Genomic DNA, 17,510 nt, shown 5'->3' with positions numbered 1-17,510 from the left:
AAAGCTCGAAATATCTCGAAAACCGAATGGGCACAAAATTTTTTTATACGGCAAAAATTGGCACAAAATGGGCACAAAATACCCAAATAAAAAAAATTGAAAATTTCCATGTATGAGTCACAGCGTCAAGTTAGTGACTCACGGGAAAAACTCGAAATATCTCGAAAACCGAATGGCCACAACATTTTTTTTATACGGCAAAAATTGGCACAAAGTGGGCACAAAATACCCAAATGAAAAAATTTGAAAATTTCCATGAGTCACAGCGTCAAGTTGGTGACTCACGAGAAAAACTCGATATATCTCGAAAACCGAAATGAGCACAAAATTTTTTTTAAACGGCAAAATTGGCACAAAATGGGCACAAAATACCCAAATGAAAAATTTGAAAAGTTCCATGTATGAGTCACAGCGTCAAGTTGGTGACTCACGGGAAAAACTCGAAATATCTCGAAAACCGAATGAGCACAAAATTTTTTTTATACGGCAAAAATTGGCACAAAATGGGCACAAAATAGTCAAAACAATTTGATACCAAAATTCTGGGAGTGGATCACCAACTTGACGCACCTGGTCTTGATCGCCAGTAAGGACTGTGACCGTACCGTGACCATGAGCTCACCGTGACTGTGAATGTTGATATCGTCATTAGAAAACCGGCTGTCAAATTGAATTTAATTTTCTGAATCAACTCATTTTTATAAAAATTTCTGTGAGAATTTTTTTTTTACATGTCTACAGCGAATGAAAAATTTCACCAGAAATTGATGAAATTTCTCACGAATATACTTTTTTTCAACGAAGACGGATATGAAAACAGAATCGAAAATTATCAAACGGTTTCTTCATAACCGCCATCCAAATTTCCTCTTCAGTCATAATTGAAAAAAACAACTGGTTTCGCTATAGGGCCAAAATTTTGAAATTGCACTGTCAAAACATTCCAGATGGTTGTATAAAATTATCACAATAAAAAATTGATGTAATTTAAATGAATCTCTGTGAAGGAGTCGAACTCTCGACCTTGAGTTATTACCTGTGGAATGTAGATTTGAACTGAACCAATGATATTATTTTTCGTATCTAAGGATTGGAAATTCACAGAATTTTACAGTGTGAACGCATTTCACTTAATAATAATTTTCCAAGTTCCTTGAAACGAATTTCAAATTGAAGCAAATTCCTCAGATAGGAAATTGTGGTGAATTTGCAGCTGTTGGGTACTTCGATAATTTTCCAGATATTAATGGTATTTTATTATTGGAGAAATTTTTAAAGATAATCGCATATTTCATAAAAGTAAGTGTTAACAGCACATCGGCAGAAGGATTGCAAAATAATATTCAACTGCAAATACACTGTCAAATTCTCTGAATTGTTGGTAACTAGTATTGATATTGTTGGAGCAGTTCAAATTTACATTCTGGGTAATACCTCGAGACGTCGAGAGTTCGACTCCCCACAGATATTCATTGAAATTGCAGCAAATTTTTTTCGTGATTATTATATACTCCCATCTGGAATGTTTCGACAGTGCAATTTAAAGTGTTGGCCCTCATAGCCCAACAGGTTGTTTTTTTCAATTATGTTAGAGGACCGAAGGAGAAATTTGGATGATCGTTATGAAGGAACCGTTTGATATTTTTCGTTTCTGTTTTCATATTCGTGTAAGATATAAAAAAAAGTATAATCGAGAAAATTACATCAATTTCGGTTGAAATTTTCTTTTCGCTGTAGACATGTAAGAAATTTTTTTTTCGATTTTTGAAAAAAATTTCTCACAGAAATCCATTGAAAAATGAGTTGATTCAGGAAATGAAATTCAATTTGAAAACCTAGGAAAAAAACTTCAAAGGTTCCAGGTTTTCCGCCATTTTGAATTTATTTTTTCAAGGTTCTTTACTTTTTCTGAATTGAGTACCCAAAAAGACTGTGATTTGACCAAAAATCGTAACTTCAAAGGTTATACATAACTGACCACACTCAATAGAATATTGGTATTAAATGATACCCTATGTATTCAGAGCCCTTATACGCTAGAATTGAATGCAAATTCATCATCAATTTTTCAGTAGACCAATGAAATACAGGTAGTAGCTAAATAAAATTCTCTCGTTCCAATGTTATGGAAACGTATTATTTCCTGTGCAAAAGTGTTGTCACACATATTATCAATAATTTTTAGCGCTTCAGCACACCAAATTTAATTTCCGAAGCAGAATCTCACACAAATTCACTTTTTGATATTTTTATTCTATTAATCGCGAAACACACAATGCGAGACACAATACCCAAAATCTCGTGAGTATAGAAAATAGTTGTGCCAACAAAGTGACTTTATATTAAGTATATAGGTGTTTATTGAATATTTTTCGAAAGCTCTATGAGGATCATTAGATAAAAAGGTATTTAAATACTGAAATAAAAAAAAAGGTATTTGAATACTGAAATTAAAAACATTACCAAATGACGATTCAGTAGACAAAACCTTGCTTTTCTTCCATGCCCATGAGCAGAGATCACATTTTGTGAAAGCATCTGGTTTCACCGTACCATCGAGAAATTTTGGTCTTGGTGGAGGCGGTACGAATACTCCAGAGAACAGACCACTTTCGCTCACATCCAACATGAAGAGTAAACTGTCTTCATACCATCCAGTTTTCGTCACATTGGGTTCTGTACGAATTGAGGATGCCTGAAAATTTTGAACAGATATAACTTTGAAGCAACAAGATATGTTCATTGTAATTCAATTGTGAAAATTCGAAATCTAGCACTAAGTCGGTTAAGTATCTATCTACATAGTACCTAGTCATTGATTAAGAGAAGATGCGGCCTGGATATAGGAACACTTATGGATCCTTTCAACATGATAGCTAAACTGGCGAAGAAAACGAACTGAAGCATTTTTACATGAAATAATTTTTAATTCGTCATTTCTATTGAATTCTGTTATTATCTGTTAGAATATTACTTCATCCGAACAGATTACGAGAGAGACAACCAACCCTACACTTGATAGTGTTATTGCATGTCGTTCGGTGGCGCTACGAGTCTGCGCGTGGCGAGGCCATCGAGAGAGAAATCAAGAATGAACCTTCGATGGTCGAGAGCGAACGTCAGGCATAAGACTTTAGAGTGACAGTCTCTTCCAACCTAACTTCTGTCAGGGCCTTCCGCTGTGTCTTGTAAACTGTACTTGTTTTTGAGATAGAGTTTAGACTTACTAGAGTTAGTTGTCTTGAGAATAAACGATTAATATCATTATATGTGTATTAGTGAATACTCTGTATTTATATAACCCAAATATATAAAATCCAATAGGTGATAGGCTCAGTGCACGCTTTAAACTGCGCAACAAGGTAAACACTTATTCTGAAAATATGTTGTGTAAACAACGAGAAAAACATTGAGGTAAGTTGAATTTCAACTTAATTATGAGGCTAGAGATATTTTAGTTAGTTCGGTGAATGGAAATGATTTATTTCATATTCATTCCTGAAATAGAGAATTCCTGTTATACAGTATATACTATATTTGGTCAATATGTTTACCTATCTATTAGACAAGGAATCAACTTTGATTCTTAACGGTTATTGACAGTTGATGTTTAGAGAAACGAGATATTTTAATATACACATGTTTTATAGATTTAGATGATTAAGATTCAGTTTAGAGAAACGAGATATTTTGCTATACACATGTTTTATAGATTTAGATGATTAAGATTCAGTTTAGAGAAATGAGATATTTTGCTATACACATGTTTTATAGATTTAGATTATGCAGATGTAGATTTTGCATACTCATTGTATCAAATTGATTTAGATGTTTGTAAATTTAGAGATTTCACATTCATCATTTGAGAAAGTAATATTATGTGAATTTAGAGTATTTTTCAGAGTCATAATTTGAGAGATGTACATACATCATTCGAGAGGTTTACATGAGGAAATTTTATAGTGTTTATTGAAACCTTTCAGAGCCTGAGATTATGTAAACTTTAGAAATTGTGCTAACATACTTTCTGTTTTAGATTGGATAATATTATAGAATTTACATACCACACCTAGAGAATTGGATCATGTAGATTTGAAGATTCTACATACATTGCTTGGAGCATGAAAATTGGATGTTTCACATTCCTTAAACATAATCCAGAGATTGAGATGTTTTTGAGACTATACATATTGATGAAAAATTTGGGGAATTATTTATTTCACTAAACTACAAAAACTGCAGTATGGTAAGATTAGTGATAACTATTATTTCAGGGCTTCTTTCATACAATGCTTGCTGTGCTGTGTTGTTTGTTTGTAAGCTAGGGATATTATAGGATTCAAGTATTCATCCCGTATTTGTAAAATGGCCATACCTAACTCAACAGGTTTTCATTGCAGTGCGTGATACCGCTTTTGTAGTAAGGTTTACAAATATGAGGTGGTGATGTTTGAAAACTTAAATAACCCTGTTTCGGATTGTATCAGATTGCTGTGCGTCTGAGGCAATTCAGAAGCACGAAACAAAATTTTATATCTTATACCTGGTAGTAGATGTACTAAGAGAGCATATAATGCACAAAAATCTTAAAATACATAATATAAATATTTTGTTTCATAAATCCTGAAATAGATGGCAGCCAAAGGAGATCAAGGAAAACCATTGGTGTATTATCATAGCGATTCCACCATTTCCGTAAGTGCAGAAGATACAGGTTTCATGCATTACGAGGAAAGAGAGAATTGTCAAAACCAATGTAAGTTTTTCATGCAATTAATAATTGCCCATTTCCTTGATCTTAGCTGACTAGAAAAGTATCAACGAGTGATACGTAGATGAGAGATGCTAAAAAATTTTAGAGTCATTACACAAAACCCCCTTTTGAGAAATTAGAGATCTGAGAGAGGAGAAATTGTCGACAATGGAGAGAGTACAATAGAGAGAGTAGAGTTATGAGAATATAAGAGTATTAGAAAACCCAGGTATATAAAAATTAATTCATTTCACAGAGGTGATTGGAATTGAGAGAATAATTTTTGGGGTTAAATTCTAGAATACGAGAAAACCCAGGTATATAAAAATTATTCATGTTACAGAGGTAATGAGAATATTTTTGAGATTAAATCTTAGAGATTTAAGAGTTTGAGAAAACCCAGCTGTATTTAATAAAAATTAATTCATTTCACAGAGGTGATTAGAATTGAGAGAATAATTTTTGGGGTTAAAATTCTAGAGTACTAGAAAACCCAGGTATTTAAAATTAATCTATGTTGCAGAGCAGAATTCAAATTTTAAGATCTGGATGGACAGTCTATGATCAGAGCTTTTTGACAAACGATTTGTTGGACGTCATAGAGCCAAGTACGAGTAACCAAACTTTTTCAGAGGCTAACAAATCCAAGAGAAGTAATTGAGTATGAGATATTATCATAAACATAATTGAGGAGAATTACTTAAAAGAAAACTTTCAATATCCTAAGACCCTGTTGAAGTAAGTAGAGGTTTGAGGTTCTCCAGGAAGTGCAAGTCAAATGCGACACACACACTTCAGGTAAGAGCTCACTCGTACTCCACTAAAATGGAGAAACACGAATCGGTCGATGATTTCTGTGAAAGATTCGACTCGATAGTATGAGAGTATGAAGCTTTTGAGGTGTGATTGAGCTAACTGCTCAAAAAGATAAGATCTGCACTTTATCAGGCTGCATTACCAGGCATATCCGAGTTACGAGATACAGATCTGACCAGGAGACAGACCCCAAACCAAGAAGGTAATTTAGACGAGATCAGAGAGATTAGAGGTTAAGAAAAGGTCTGAAATTGAAGAGGAGATTCCAAAAGTTCAACGGGTACTTGAATTAAAATGCTTCCGTTGTAACAAAGAGAGACACTGGTCAACTGATTGCAATTTGAGGCAACAGAGTAAGTAAGTGATTCTGTTTCGATTGTGGGACAATCGAGTGAGAGGATTGCATTAACAATGGTGGCACGAACGAAACGTTAAATTTAAAGGATCGAGTAGAGGTAGGTTGAACAAGCCAAGTTTCAACACTAAGAACGAAGCCACGTAGACCAGAGAAGAATGAGAGAGAGTAAGAGATTCAACAAAGAGGGTCGCTCCAAGGCAAGAAGGGTTGGAAGTATAAAGCATAGAGAAACTAAAACAGGTAAACTTGATTCAATCATTAACTTCTTTGCAGATTCTGTAGCAACAGACCATATCGTAAATGATTGTCTGATTTTGAGAAACTTTGAGAGATGTCAAAATATGAGTATAGAGAGCGAATAAAACGAGAAAGCAGTCATTGTAATCGATGGTAAGGGTGAGTTAATCTTATATTTAGATTCTATAGATGAGAATACTAAGAAGTTGCAAAACGTATTTGCAGAGAAAGAGATTTCTGAGAATTTACTTCCCTTACATAAACTCGCAGACTCTGGGTTCAATATTTACTTAGATGTCCAAGTCCTAAAAGTTTACAATAAGATTAATAATGAATTTGTTTTAGAGAACAGGTCCTAAGAGTTTATAATGAGGTTAATAATGAAATTGTTTTAGAGGACAATTCCAAATCCTAAGTGTTTACAATAAGATTAATCATGAGATTGTTTTTTAGAGAGTCAAGCAACGATAAGCGAAGAAGATGAGATGAGCTTGCAATCGCAGACACATTCCATTAACGAGTTATTAGGTTCGGAGGGAGAACCAGAATCTGCGATTGGGAGGGAGAAGTAATATAATCTCATCTTTTCACCTAAAGAGAAAGTTCACAAGTTTCAACTGACAAAACACATGAAACACAATCTGAGCAACAAGAAAAATTGGGATTGCAGTCATATCAGTAGAGAGGTAATTTAGATCGATAACTTGGAATCACTCCAAAACTTAGAACGTGAAGTATGTATCATATCGACAATGGAAAAATTACATTTTAAAGAGACAGAATGAGAGCTGAGAAACAACAAGTTGACACACACTGACACGATGGAACTTATTAAACCACCATCTCATCCAGGTCAGTAAAGATTCATTAATGTCTACATAGAAGACTATTGGAGACTTGCTAAAGCATATTCATCAAAACAGAAGATGAGTTGGCTGAAGCATTAAAGAAATTCTTAATATCAACAAGAAACTTGTTGGAGAAAAATGAGAAGGTATATTATATCAGGTCAGATTAAGGTACAGATTTACCGAAAGGAAATTCCCAGAAGTACTGAGTAGAGAAAATATAGAGAATGAGAGAGCGGAGAGGTTTAACTTGACGATCCAAAAGAAGGTTCGTACATACATTTTTGATTCCAGACTACCTAAGAGTATGTGGGAGATTGGTATTGATGCATCTATAGATGTGTACAACAGAACACACAAGTCTATCAGATATCAAACACCGTTGACAAAGTTTGCACCAAATGCAAAATGCCACTTTGATCAAATTGAGAGATTTTGGATGTATTGGAAGTATTTGTAAGTATTATTATGTATTGCGATGTTCGCATACATTAAGATTCCAAAACCCAGCTTGAAATTTGGATAATGTGCCCTGAAAGCTGTCCTAGTGGGTTATACCGCTACAGGATACTTGACGTGGCATTCAAGCTCGAGCTACATGTGAGATTTAACAAGAAACTTGCCTACAAAGATGTTTATAGAAATAAACAACTTTATGATACTAAAGAAAAATTACAGACCCAGGAAAATATAATCGACTGGGATTGGATGAAAAACTCGAAAGAGCCAAAATAAGGGAACTGCCGATCAAAAGGCCAATACCCTGCTACACTTAAAGAAAATCGTAAAGGACGTAAGCTATGCAAGGTTTCTTAATTACTCAGAGAATAATATTTTAGAAATTGGGCTGAACGACCTCGGTCGATTGCCTTTGGATAATTCATTATCAATAAAGATCAGCTATTAATATTATTATTTTAGGTAAATATGAGAAAACCGATAGAGAAGAAGATATGAGGCTTATTTCTTCATTAAATAGAGAACCAAAAATTTGGAGGAAGCTATAAAAGAAGAAATTGATTCCACGATACAAAATAAGGTTTGGATATTGGTAGATAAAAAGTATCCTCAAATATCTGGAAAACGGGCTAATATTATAGACCCAAAATGGTATTCGAGAGAAAATTAGAGGCAAATGGTCTTATACGATACAAAGTAAGATTAGTCATACAAGGCTTTAAGGTCGAAAATATCTATGACATTGAAAGGAGACATATGTACCAGACTTCCAGTAATTAGAGCTACATTTGCAATAATCAATAAGTAGGATTTACATACTTGTCAATCAGAAGTAAAAACCTGCTTTTTAAATGGCACTATAGAGGAGATCTATATGGTGATTCTTGATGAAATAGACATTGACAATGAGATCAAACGATCTTATGTATATAAACTCCGGAAAGCCCTATATGGACTGAAGATAAGTCCAAAGAGATGTAATAAGAAATTCACTGAAGAGATCTAGAAACTTGGTTCAGAGAATGATATACATGGAGGAGAAATGATATAAATATAAAGAGAAACCGAGAAGAGAGGTATATAAATCAATCAATCAAATTATACCATGAATATATTAGATAGATTAAATATGAATGACTGCAATGCTCAAAATACTCCTATGGTAACCAGACAGATTGAAAATAGGATTAAGAGAAATCAATCGGAGAATCTACAAGATGACTCAGATAAATTAAAGATGAAAAGAGTTCCTTATAGAGATGAAAAGAGTTCCTTATAGAGAAGCTATTGGTAGCTTAATGTATCCATCAAATGGTAGACACTACTTTTGCTGTTAACTATTTAACGAGAAAACAAATGAAGCCGACCGAAGCTGATTGGAAAGGTGTAAAGAGAATCGTCAGGTATATGAAAGGTACTGTGAATTTAAGTCTTAAATTCACCGCTCAAACTGAATACTAAGAGGCATTTACCGATGCAACATTTAGAGATCATACCGACTTGTCATCAACTGAAAGGTATGTTATTAGATTGTTTGAAGATGTAATAGCTTGGAGGAGCCATAATCAAACCTATATCACATTGTCCACTTGTAGAGCCGAATACCTAGCCATGAATAATGCCTATCAAGAATTAATAACTCTTGACAAGGTACTTAGATCTGTGATAGGCAAACTGATGTTTCCTATAACAGTCTGGTGTGATAACAAATCCGCTGGAGACTGCACCAAGAGAGATGGTGATCACAAACTAAAGGTATTTGATGATCGTTTAGATGACGACCTAATACATAGAGAGAAATCTGGACTTAGAAGACATATGGCTGAAACACATGGTGATTTCATAAAACAATGTGTTGAAGAAAAGAAAATCACAGTGAGATGGATTCCAACCAAGGAGAATGTGGCTGACATAATTACAAAGCCTTTAACCATCAGACGGTCATAAGAGATTAACTCAAAAACTAATGATTTAATACTAACTCATTGAATTTTTGTTTTCAGAGTATTTCTAGGGACTAGAGTATAAACTAATTGAGTTCTGTTTATAGATTAGACTTGGAGTGGAGAATGCTGGTTGTAGTTCGATGATGAAGGGAGGGAGTGTTAGAATATTACTTCATCCGAACAGATTACGAGAGAGACAACCAACCCTACACTTGATAGTGTTATTGCATGTCGTGCGGTGGCGCTACGAGTCTGCGCGTGGCGAGGCCATCGAGAGAGAAATCAAGAATGAACCTTCGATGGTCGAGAGCGAACGTCAGGCATAAGACTTTAGAGTGACAGTCTCTTCCAACCTGACTTCTGTCAGGGCCTTCCGCTGTGTCTTGTAAACTGTACTTGTTTTTGAGATAGAGTTTAGACTTACTAGAGTTAGTTGTCTTGAGAATAAACGATTAATATCATTATATGTGTATTAGTGAATACTCTGTATTTATATAACTCAAATATATAAAATCCAATATTATCTTTAACTTGTTGGTAGCTGAAGAAATTTTTAAATTTCCCTTCTGAATAACTTTTCAATCAAATATTCAGTAATAATTCTATAAAGGAATTAAAATTAATTAGATTTTTGGATTGCTCATTGAAGAACAAAAAACAGATATAACAATAGTTAATTTCAAAATAGAATATAAATAAACAATAAAGTATTAATACAATACCAAGACTTTGTTTACAGATCTTTTTTCTATAGCTTGATATCATATAGCTTCTGTCATTCTCCAAAGAATTTTTGAAAATCATCATCTGAGCTGTGAATACATTATTCCCATTATCTGCAGAGAAGGTATTAATTTAACAATCCAATTATGAAATAATTCTTCATTCATAGATTTAACGTATTCTACATAATCACCACTGTCAACACATCCAGCTAAAAATCCAGTATTAAAAAAAGTGTACCTTCTTTCTGCGTTTTCGCTTCAACCTACGCATACGCTTCTTTCTCCACTTAGCTCTCATTTTACCACGAATTAACTCAGACGATGGTCTGAATAACTTGTGATTTCGACGAGTCTACAAAGCTACCTTTACCATTGAATATACTTGGCTAAACCTTTTGGTTTTTTCTTTTCTAGAATCCACCGTTGAATAAGACTACCATTTTCGAATAATCATTCTATTTATCAAAAAAAAAATGTCCTTTTATCATCTGTTTTGAACTTGTAATCAATTAATTTTATGTAATGTTGTCTTTGTTTCATTGAAATCCAGATGCTTTTTGGTGAAATGATATCCAGACTGATATAGGTATATTCGTTGAGGTAGGTATATAGTTAGTAGTTAGATATTATCGCGGACGGTTATCTTTGAATATTTCCCTCCTGTCAAAAACTCTATGCGAATGGGATGCAATTATAGAAAATTACAGCGAATATTTCCCTCCTCTCAAAAATTCTATGTAAATTGAAAACCATAAACGAAAATTACAGCGAAAATTGCCTTGTAGAAAGCGAAATAGCCCTGCGATAATTGCACTATTCATAGATGCATAGTTTCTATGCATCTTACACAGTTTGAATCTATGGCAATTCCATTCTACATCAGTTTGACAAGTAATGTAACAGTTTATTCGGAAAATATTCCCCCGAATTACACTCGTGCATCAAAATGACCGGATAATTTCGCATTCCATCGGGTTTTCTTTGAAAAACTGCATTCGGTCATTTTCATTTTTGGAGAAAGAGCCCGACTCCGAAGGTGGAGAAAAAATGAACTCATGAAGTTTTCATGACAACACGCTGTCATGCAAAATTATCGGTAATTTTGATGCACTTGTGCAATGACTTACGATAATTGCTCTGTAGGAAGCGAAATAGCACTGCGATAATTGTTCTGTTCATAGATGCATAGTTTCTATGTTTCTTACACAGTTCGAATCAATGGCATCTATGGAATCTATTTCACTTTGACAAGTTTGAAGTTTATTCGGGAAATATTCTCCCGAATTACACTCGTGCATCTAAATGACCGGATAATTCCGCATTCCAGCGTGTTTTCTTTGAAAAACTGCATTCGGTCATTTTCATTTTTGGAGAAAGAGCCCCCCACCTTCGGTGTCGGGCTCTTTCTCCAAAAATGAACTCATGCAGTTTTTATGACAACACGCTGTCATGCAAAATCATCGGTAATTTTGATGCACTTGTGCAATTACCTACAACAACATGCAAAATTATCGGTGATTTTGATGCACTTGTACAATTACTTACGAATATCGCTCTGCATGATAGTTCGAGTTGATGTTGATTGCTTGGAAATCCGGGATTGAAAATCGGTACTGGGTGAATTAAAGGACTTTTCTCTAATTCTGTGGTTATTCCGTTCATTCTTCCACATCTTGTAGAACAAAATCGTGCGAGAATATATCAGAAACGCACAGTTTTCATGGTTATATTTTATTATTCTATGGTGGTACTCCGAACTTTCCGCCACGGCTTCGTCTGTCAATTCATCAATTTGCCTTAAAGAAATCAGTTCTGCCAACCAACATTTTTCAATGCAAAAATCACTAAAATATATTTATGGAAATATTTCATTAATTTCAATGAAAATGCAATGAATTAGAGAAAATAATGTATAATACTCGTACAGAAGGTTCATTCTACCACTCGTTCATTCCAAAACTTGCCACTTCGTGGCTCGTTTTTGAATTTTGAACTCGTGGAAGAATATCAATGCCTTCTGCACTTGTATTATAAATAACTATTCTAATGTATGAGAATTAGAAGCGAATCAATCAAAATTCTGGGAAAATTTGACGGTGAATAGCGAGAATATCTCGAAACTGTTGAGTTTTTGCCGTCATCCTATGTTATCACAAAGCAGATGGTGCAAAGACATTCAAGTGTAAAGAGTTCCATACACTGATAAGGTTTATATTTCAAAAATATTTATAATTTGTTGGGTTGTCTTATATGCAGTTAGGATGTTCGGTAACTGTGAGACGTTGTGTGGCATACAAGCGCTAAGCTTAGGTTACATAGGGTCTCAAGATCAAATACCTTTATAATTGTATATATATGTATTTCCGAATAAATATTATTATTATTATATTATAAACTTCCTCGGATGGTGGTTTAGTGTGTTTTAGCCCTTTTTAAGTTATTATGATGTTTAGTTTTGGCAACGTCGCGTATTCTAGGAATATCGAGATATATGTTTTGTCAGATTATGAATGAGATGTATGGTTATCGGAAAGAAAAGTTAAAGTTTGGTAGTATATAGTTTTCGGTGTTTAATATAACGGTTTTGGTTTCATTCACGGACATTTTCAAATATATTGAAAATACAGTTCATTAGAAGGACAGTTTGCATTGTATAAATCTCATTTTGTTTCATTTTAATCCTTTACCTTTAATTACATCCTTATATAGTGCGGTGCTGTGTGGAAGCAGAGAGCAGTTTGTATTGGTAAGACAATTAAAACATCATTTTTATTGGTCCAAAAAGGGAAAATGCAACATTTTTTTGGTTCTTCGAGCACAGGATATTGGAATTTTAATTCAAGTTTCAGTAATATTTATTTTGGTTTCAATCGGTATACAGAGTTTCGGAACTCATTCATTTCATTCTTAATTGTATTTGGAAATATTCATTCCGTTTATTTTATTCGTTCATAAGGTCAGAGCTGTGACAAGCACTGAAAAAAAGTGCTTGAGCACTAAGCACTAAGGACTCGAAAAAAAGGGCTTCGAGCACCAAGCACTAAGCACTGATTTTCAAAAAAGACTCGCGATTACTAAGCACTTTGCAAAAGTATTTAAAAATTTCGAGCACTAAGCACTTTAGAAGGAACTGTTGAAAGTGAAGTTTTTTAATCGGAATACATATTGTTCCTATAAAAATATGTAAGAATTTGGACGTGTCAGAGAAGAAATACAACAGAACTTTATAGAAGCGAACTGATTCAAAATAGTAAATTTTTGCGAATAAAAAATGAGGTTATTATTTTTCAAAGATGACAATATATACAGGATTATCAAAATGAAAAATAAAGGGCAAAATGAAAGACAACATGTTCAAATTCTTCAAATATGGATTTTGAATTTTTAACAAGTCAATTCTTATTTGTAGAAAAATGTTTGACTATATTTGAATGAAATTAAAAATTTAATTGTCATAATAATGAATGATACTAGTTAACCAACATATAGATTGAATATCAAATATGTAGCAGGAACCTGCATGGAAGGGACAAATGTGATCAGTTATTATTCCATACTTGAAAACTTATGACTTTATATTGTTGAGCAGTCGTTCAGCTTTATTATTTCGTCATAATGTCTGTAATTTATGAATTTTGTGAAAGAGATGGTTAAAAACAATGAGGTTCGTGTCAGTGATGATGAATTCGTGCTGAAATTCCATTCTGTTCGTCCGGCCGAAAAAAATATAGTTCTCGGAGAGATATTTTATCTTGAAATTTTCAGGATATTTTCGAATATCGAATGTCGCTGTTCAGTAAGTCGGAATCCGTCAAGGAATTCCGTAGATATAGCCGTTCGAATTTTTTTTTCTGAAGATTTCGAAACTTTCAATTCAATCTGAATAAACTGTTGCCTTTAGATGTTGAATAACAGTTTCAAGAGTCGTAATGAATATAATGTGGATAGCTCAACCAGAAACATAAAAATTTCAAACAAAATATCATAAAAAAATTATCCACTATTTCCTTGATCACAAAACCGACGATTTTGGCATAACCATTACTAGGCTCCGGATGAATATGCATTTGCATAACTGCATATTCCAATGTATATTTTTAATAGAAACGTACTATGGGCAAATTCCAAACAGGTCTTATAACTTCTTATGACCTACCCAACCCGCAAATAATGCAGTATTCGGAGAAAATCTTTATCCCAAATAATGACATTAAAAACATCTGGTAAAAAAGTTAGTTAACCTGTGTAAAATTTCATTTTGAACCATCAAACTTCCTCAAATTATGAATGACTTGATGATTATAAGATTCTGTGCAGTGTGACCAGATTCAGTAGAAATCTACACCCCCGTTGAGCTAGCAGAACCACTTTCGAATTTTCGATTTTTTTTTGGCCATAATTTTAGGCTCATTTTAGGCTAATTCATTACCCTATTCAAAAATTTTTTGCTCCCGAATTGTCGGAGAAATCGCGGGTTCTGCTAGCTTAACGTTAAGCTAGCAGAACCACCAAGCTAATCGATATCTTATGGAAAATCTGATTGCACCGTAATGTTAGGCTCTTTTTAGGCTCACGTTTGAACCCATTACCAAATTTCTGAATTTACGTTTTTTTAAAAAACCCTGGGTTCTGCTAGCTTTACGGTTGAGCTAGCAGAACCCAATTGTAAATAAACACTTCAGAATAATTTTAATATCATAATAATTTTAGGCTCTACTCAAACTAATTAATTACCCTATTCCGGAATTTTTTGCTCCTCAAATTACCGAGAACTCATGAGTACTTCTACTGCATTCATCCAATTCCGTCAGTACGGGAAAAATGCAAATCTCATATGAAAATGGATAAAATGAATACGCCATAATTTTAGGCTCTATTCAAACTAACTAATTACGAAGTTTTTTGCCCCTCAGATTACCGAGATCTCATGAGTTCTACCACTACATTCATCCAATTACGTCAGTACGTGAAAAATGCCAATCTCATATGAATATGAAAAAAATTAATACGGCATAATTTTAGGCTCTATTAAAACTAAATAATTACCCTATTCCGAAATTTTCTGCTCCTCAAATTACCGAGAACACGTGAGTACTTCTACTGCATTCATCCAATTCCGTCAGTACGGGAAAAATGCAAATCTCATATGAAAATGGATAAAATGATTACACCATAATTTTAGGCTCTATTCGAACTAATTAATTACCTTATTCCGAAATTTTTTGCTCCTCAGATTACCGAGATCTCATGAGTACATCTACTGCATTCATCACATTCCGTCAGTACTCGAAAACAGCAAATCTCATATGAATATCGAAACAATTATTACGGCATAATTTTAGGCTCTATTCAAACTAATTAAATACCCCAATTCGAAATTTTTTGCTCCTCAGATTACCGAGAACTCATGAGTACATCTACTGCATTCATCACATTCCGTCAGTACGTGAAAAGTGAAAATTACATATAAAAATGGAAAAAATTATTGCGGCATAATTTGAAGCTCTATTCAAACTAATTAGTTACCCTATTCCGAAATTTTTTGCCCCTCAGATTACCGAGATCTCATGAGTTCTACCCCTACATTCATCCAATTACGTCAGTACGTGAAAAATGCAAATCTCATATGAAAATGGATAAAATGAATAAGCCATATTTTTAGGCTCTATTCAAACTAAATAATTACCCTATTCTGAAATTTTCTGCTCCCCAAATTACCGAGAACTCGCGAGTACTTCTAGTGCATTCATCCAATTCCGTCAGTACGTGAAAAGTGAAAATTTCATATGAAAGTGGAAAAAATTATTATGGCATAATCTTAGGCTCTATTTAAACTAATTAATTACCCCGTTCCGAAATTTTTGCTCCTCAGAGTACCGAGATAGTCCAGGGAAAAATCAGTGGACGAAGGAACATTGGTAGACCCCGTATGTCCTGGCTTAAGAACCTGAGGGACTGGTTTAACTGTAGTAGTGTTCAATTGTTCAGGGCTGCAGTCAACAGGGTCCGGATTGCTGTGATGATAGCTAACCTCCGATAGGAGATGCACTGCAAGAAGAAGAAGTACCGAGATCTCATGAGTACATCTACTGCATTCATCACATTCCGTCAGTAAGTGAAAACAGCAAATCTCATATGAATATGGAAACAATTATTACGGCATAATTTTAGGCTCTATTCAAACTAATTAAATACCCCATTTCGAAATTTTTCGCTCCTCAGATTACCGAGAACTCATGAGTACATCTACTGCATTCATCACATTCCGTCAGTACGTGAAAACAGCAAATCTCATATGAATATGGAAACAATTATTACGGCATAATTTTAGGCTCTATTCAAACTAATTCATTACCGCATTCCGGAATTTTTTGCTTCTCAGATTACCGAGAACTCATGAGTACATCTACTGCATTCATCACATTCCGTCAGTGTACTTCTAGTGCATTCATCAAATTCCGTCAGTATGTGAAAAGTCAAAATTTCATATGAAAATGAAAAAAATTATTACGGCATAATTTTAGGCTCTATTCAAACTAAATAATTACCATATTCCGAAATGTTTTGTTCCCCAAATTACCGAGAACTAGTGAGTACTTCTAGTGCATTCATCCAATTCCGTCAGTACGTGAAAAGTGAAAATTACATATGAAAATGGATAAAATTATTACGGCATAATTCAAGGCTCTATTCAAACTAATTAATTACCCTATTCCGAAATTTGTTGCCCCTCAGATTAACGAGATCTCATGAGTTCTACCACTACATTCATCCAATTACGTCAGTACGTGAAAAATGCAAATCTCATATGAAAATGGATAAAATGAATACGCCATAATTTAAGGCTCTATTCAAACTAATAAGTTACCCTATTCCGAAATTTTTTGCTCCTCAAATTACCGAGAACTCATGAGTACTTCTACTGCATTCATCCAATTCCGTCAGTACGGAAAAATGCAAATCTCATATGAAAATGGATAAAATGAATACGCCATAATTTTTGGGCTCTATTCAAACTAATTAGTTACCCTATTCCGAAATTTTTTGCTCCTCGAATTACCGAGAAACCATGAGTACATCTACTGCATTCATCACATTCCGTCAGTACGTGAAAACAGCAAATCTCATATGAATATGAAAACAATTATCACGGCATAATTTTAGGCTCTATTCAAACTAATTAGTTACCCTATTCCGAAATTTTTTGCTCCTCAAATTACCGAGAACTCATGAGTACTTCTACTGCATTCATGCCATTCCGTCAGTACCTGAAAAGTGAAAATCTCTAATGAAAATGGAAAAAATTATTACGGCATAATTTTAGGTTTTTTTCTAACTAATTAATTACCCCATTCCGGAGTTTTCTGC

General features: G+C 34.0%; 1 protein-coding gene across 2 annotated transcripts in view; it reads right to left on the bottom strand.

The window, feature by feature from the left end:
• The window catches only part of LOC123672367, a 161,375-nt gene that overhangs the window by 84,147 nt on the left and 59,718 nt on the right, over positions 1-17,510 (bottom strand). For both annotated transcript variants that reach the window (XM_045606458.1, XM_045606457.1), the window contains exon 4: positions 2,464-2,695. In XM_045606458.1, coding sequence (XP_045462414.1) covers positions 2,464-2,695 — 232 coding nt within the window. The remainder of the gene's footprint in view (positions 1-2,463; positions 2,696-17,510) is intronic.

This window comes from Harmonia axyridis, chromosome 2 (assembly GCF_914767665.1).
Source record: "Harmonia axyridis chromosome 2, icHarAxyr1.1, whole genome shotgun sequence".
In the NCBI taxonomy this organism is placed as follows: domain Eukaryota; kingdom Metazoa; phylum Arthropoda; class Insecta; order Coleoptera; family Coccinellidae; genus Harmonia; species Harmonia axyridis.
This window is presented reverse-complemented; position numbering and strand designations above follow the sequence as displayed.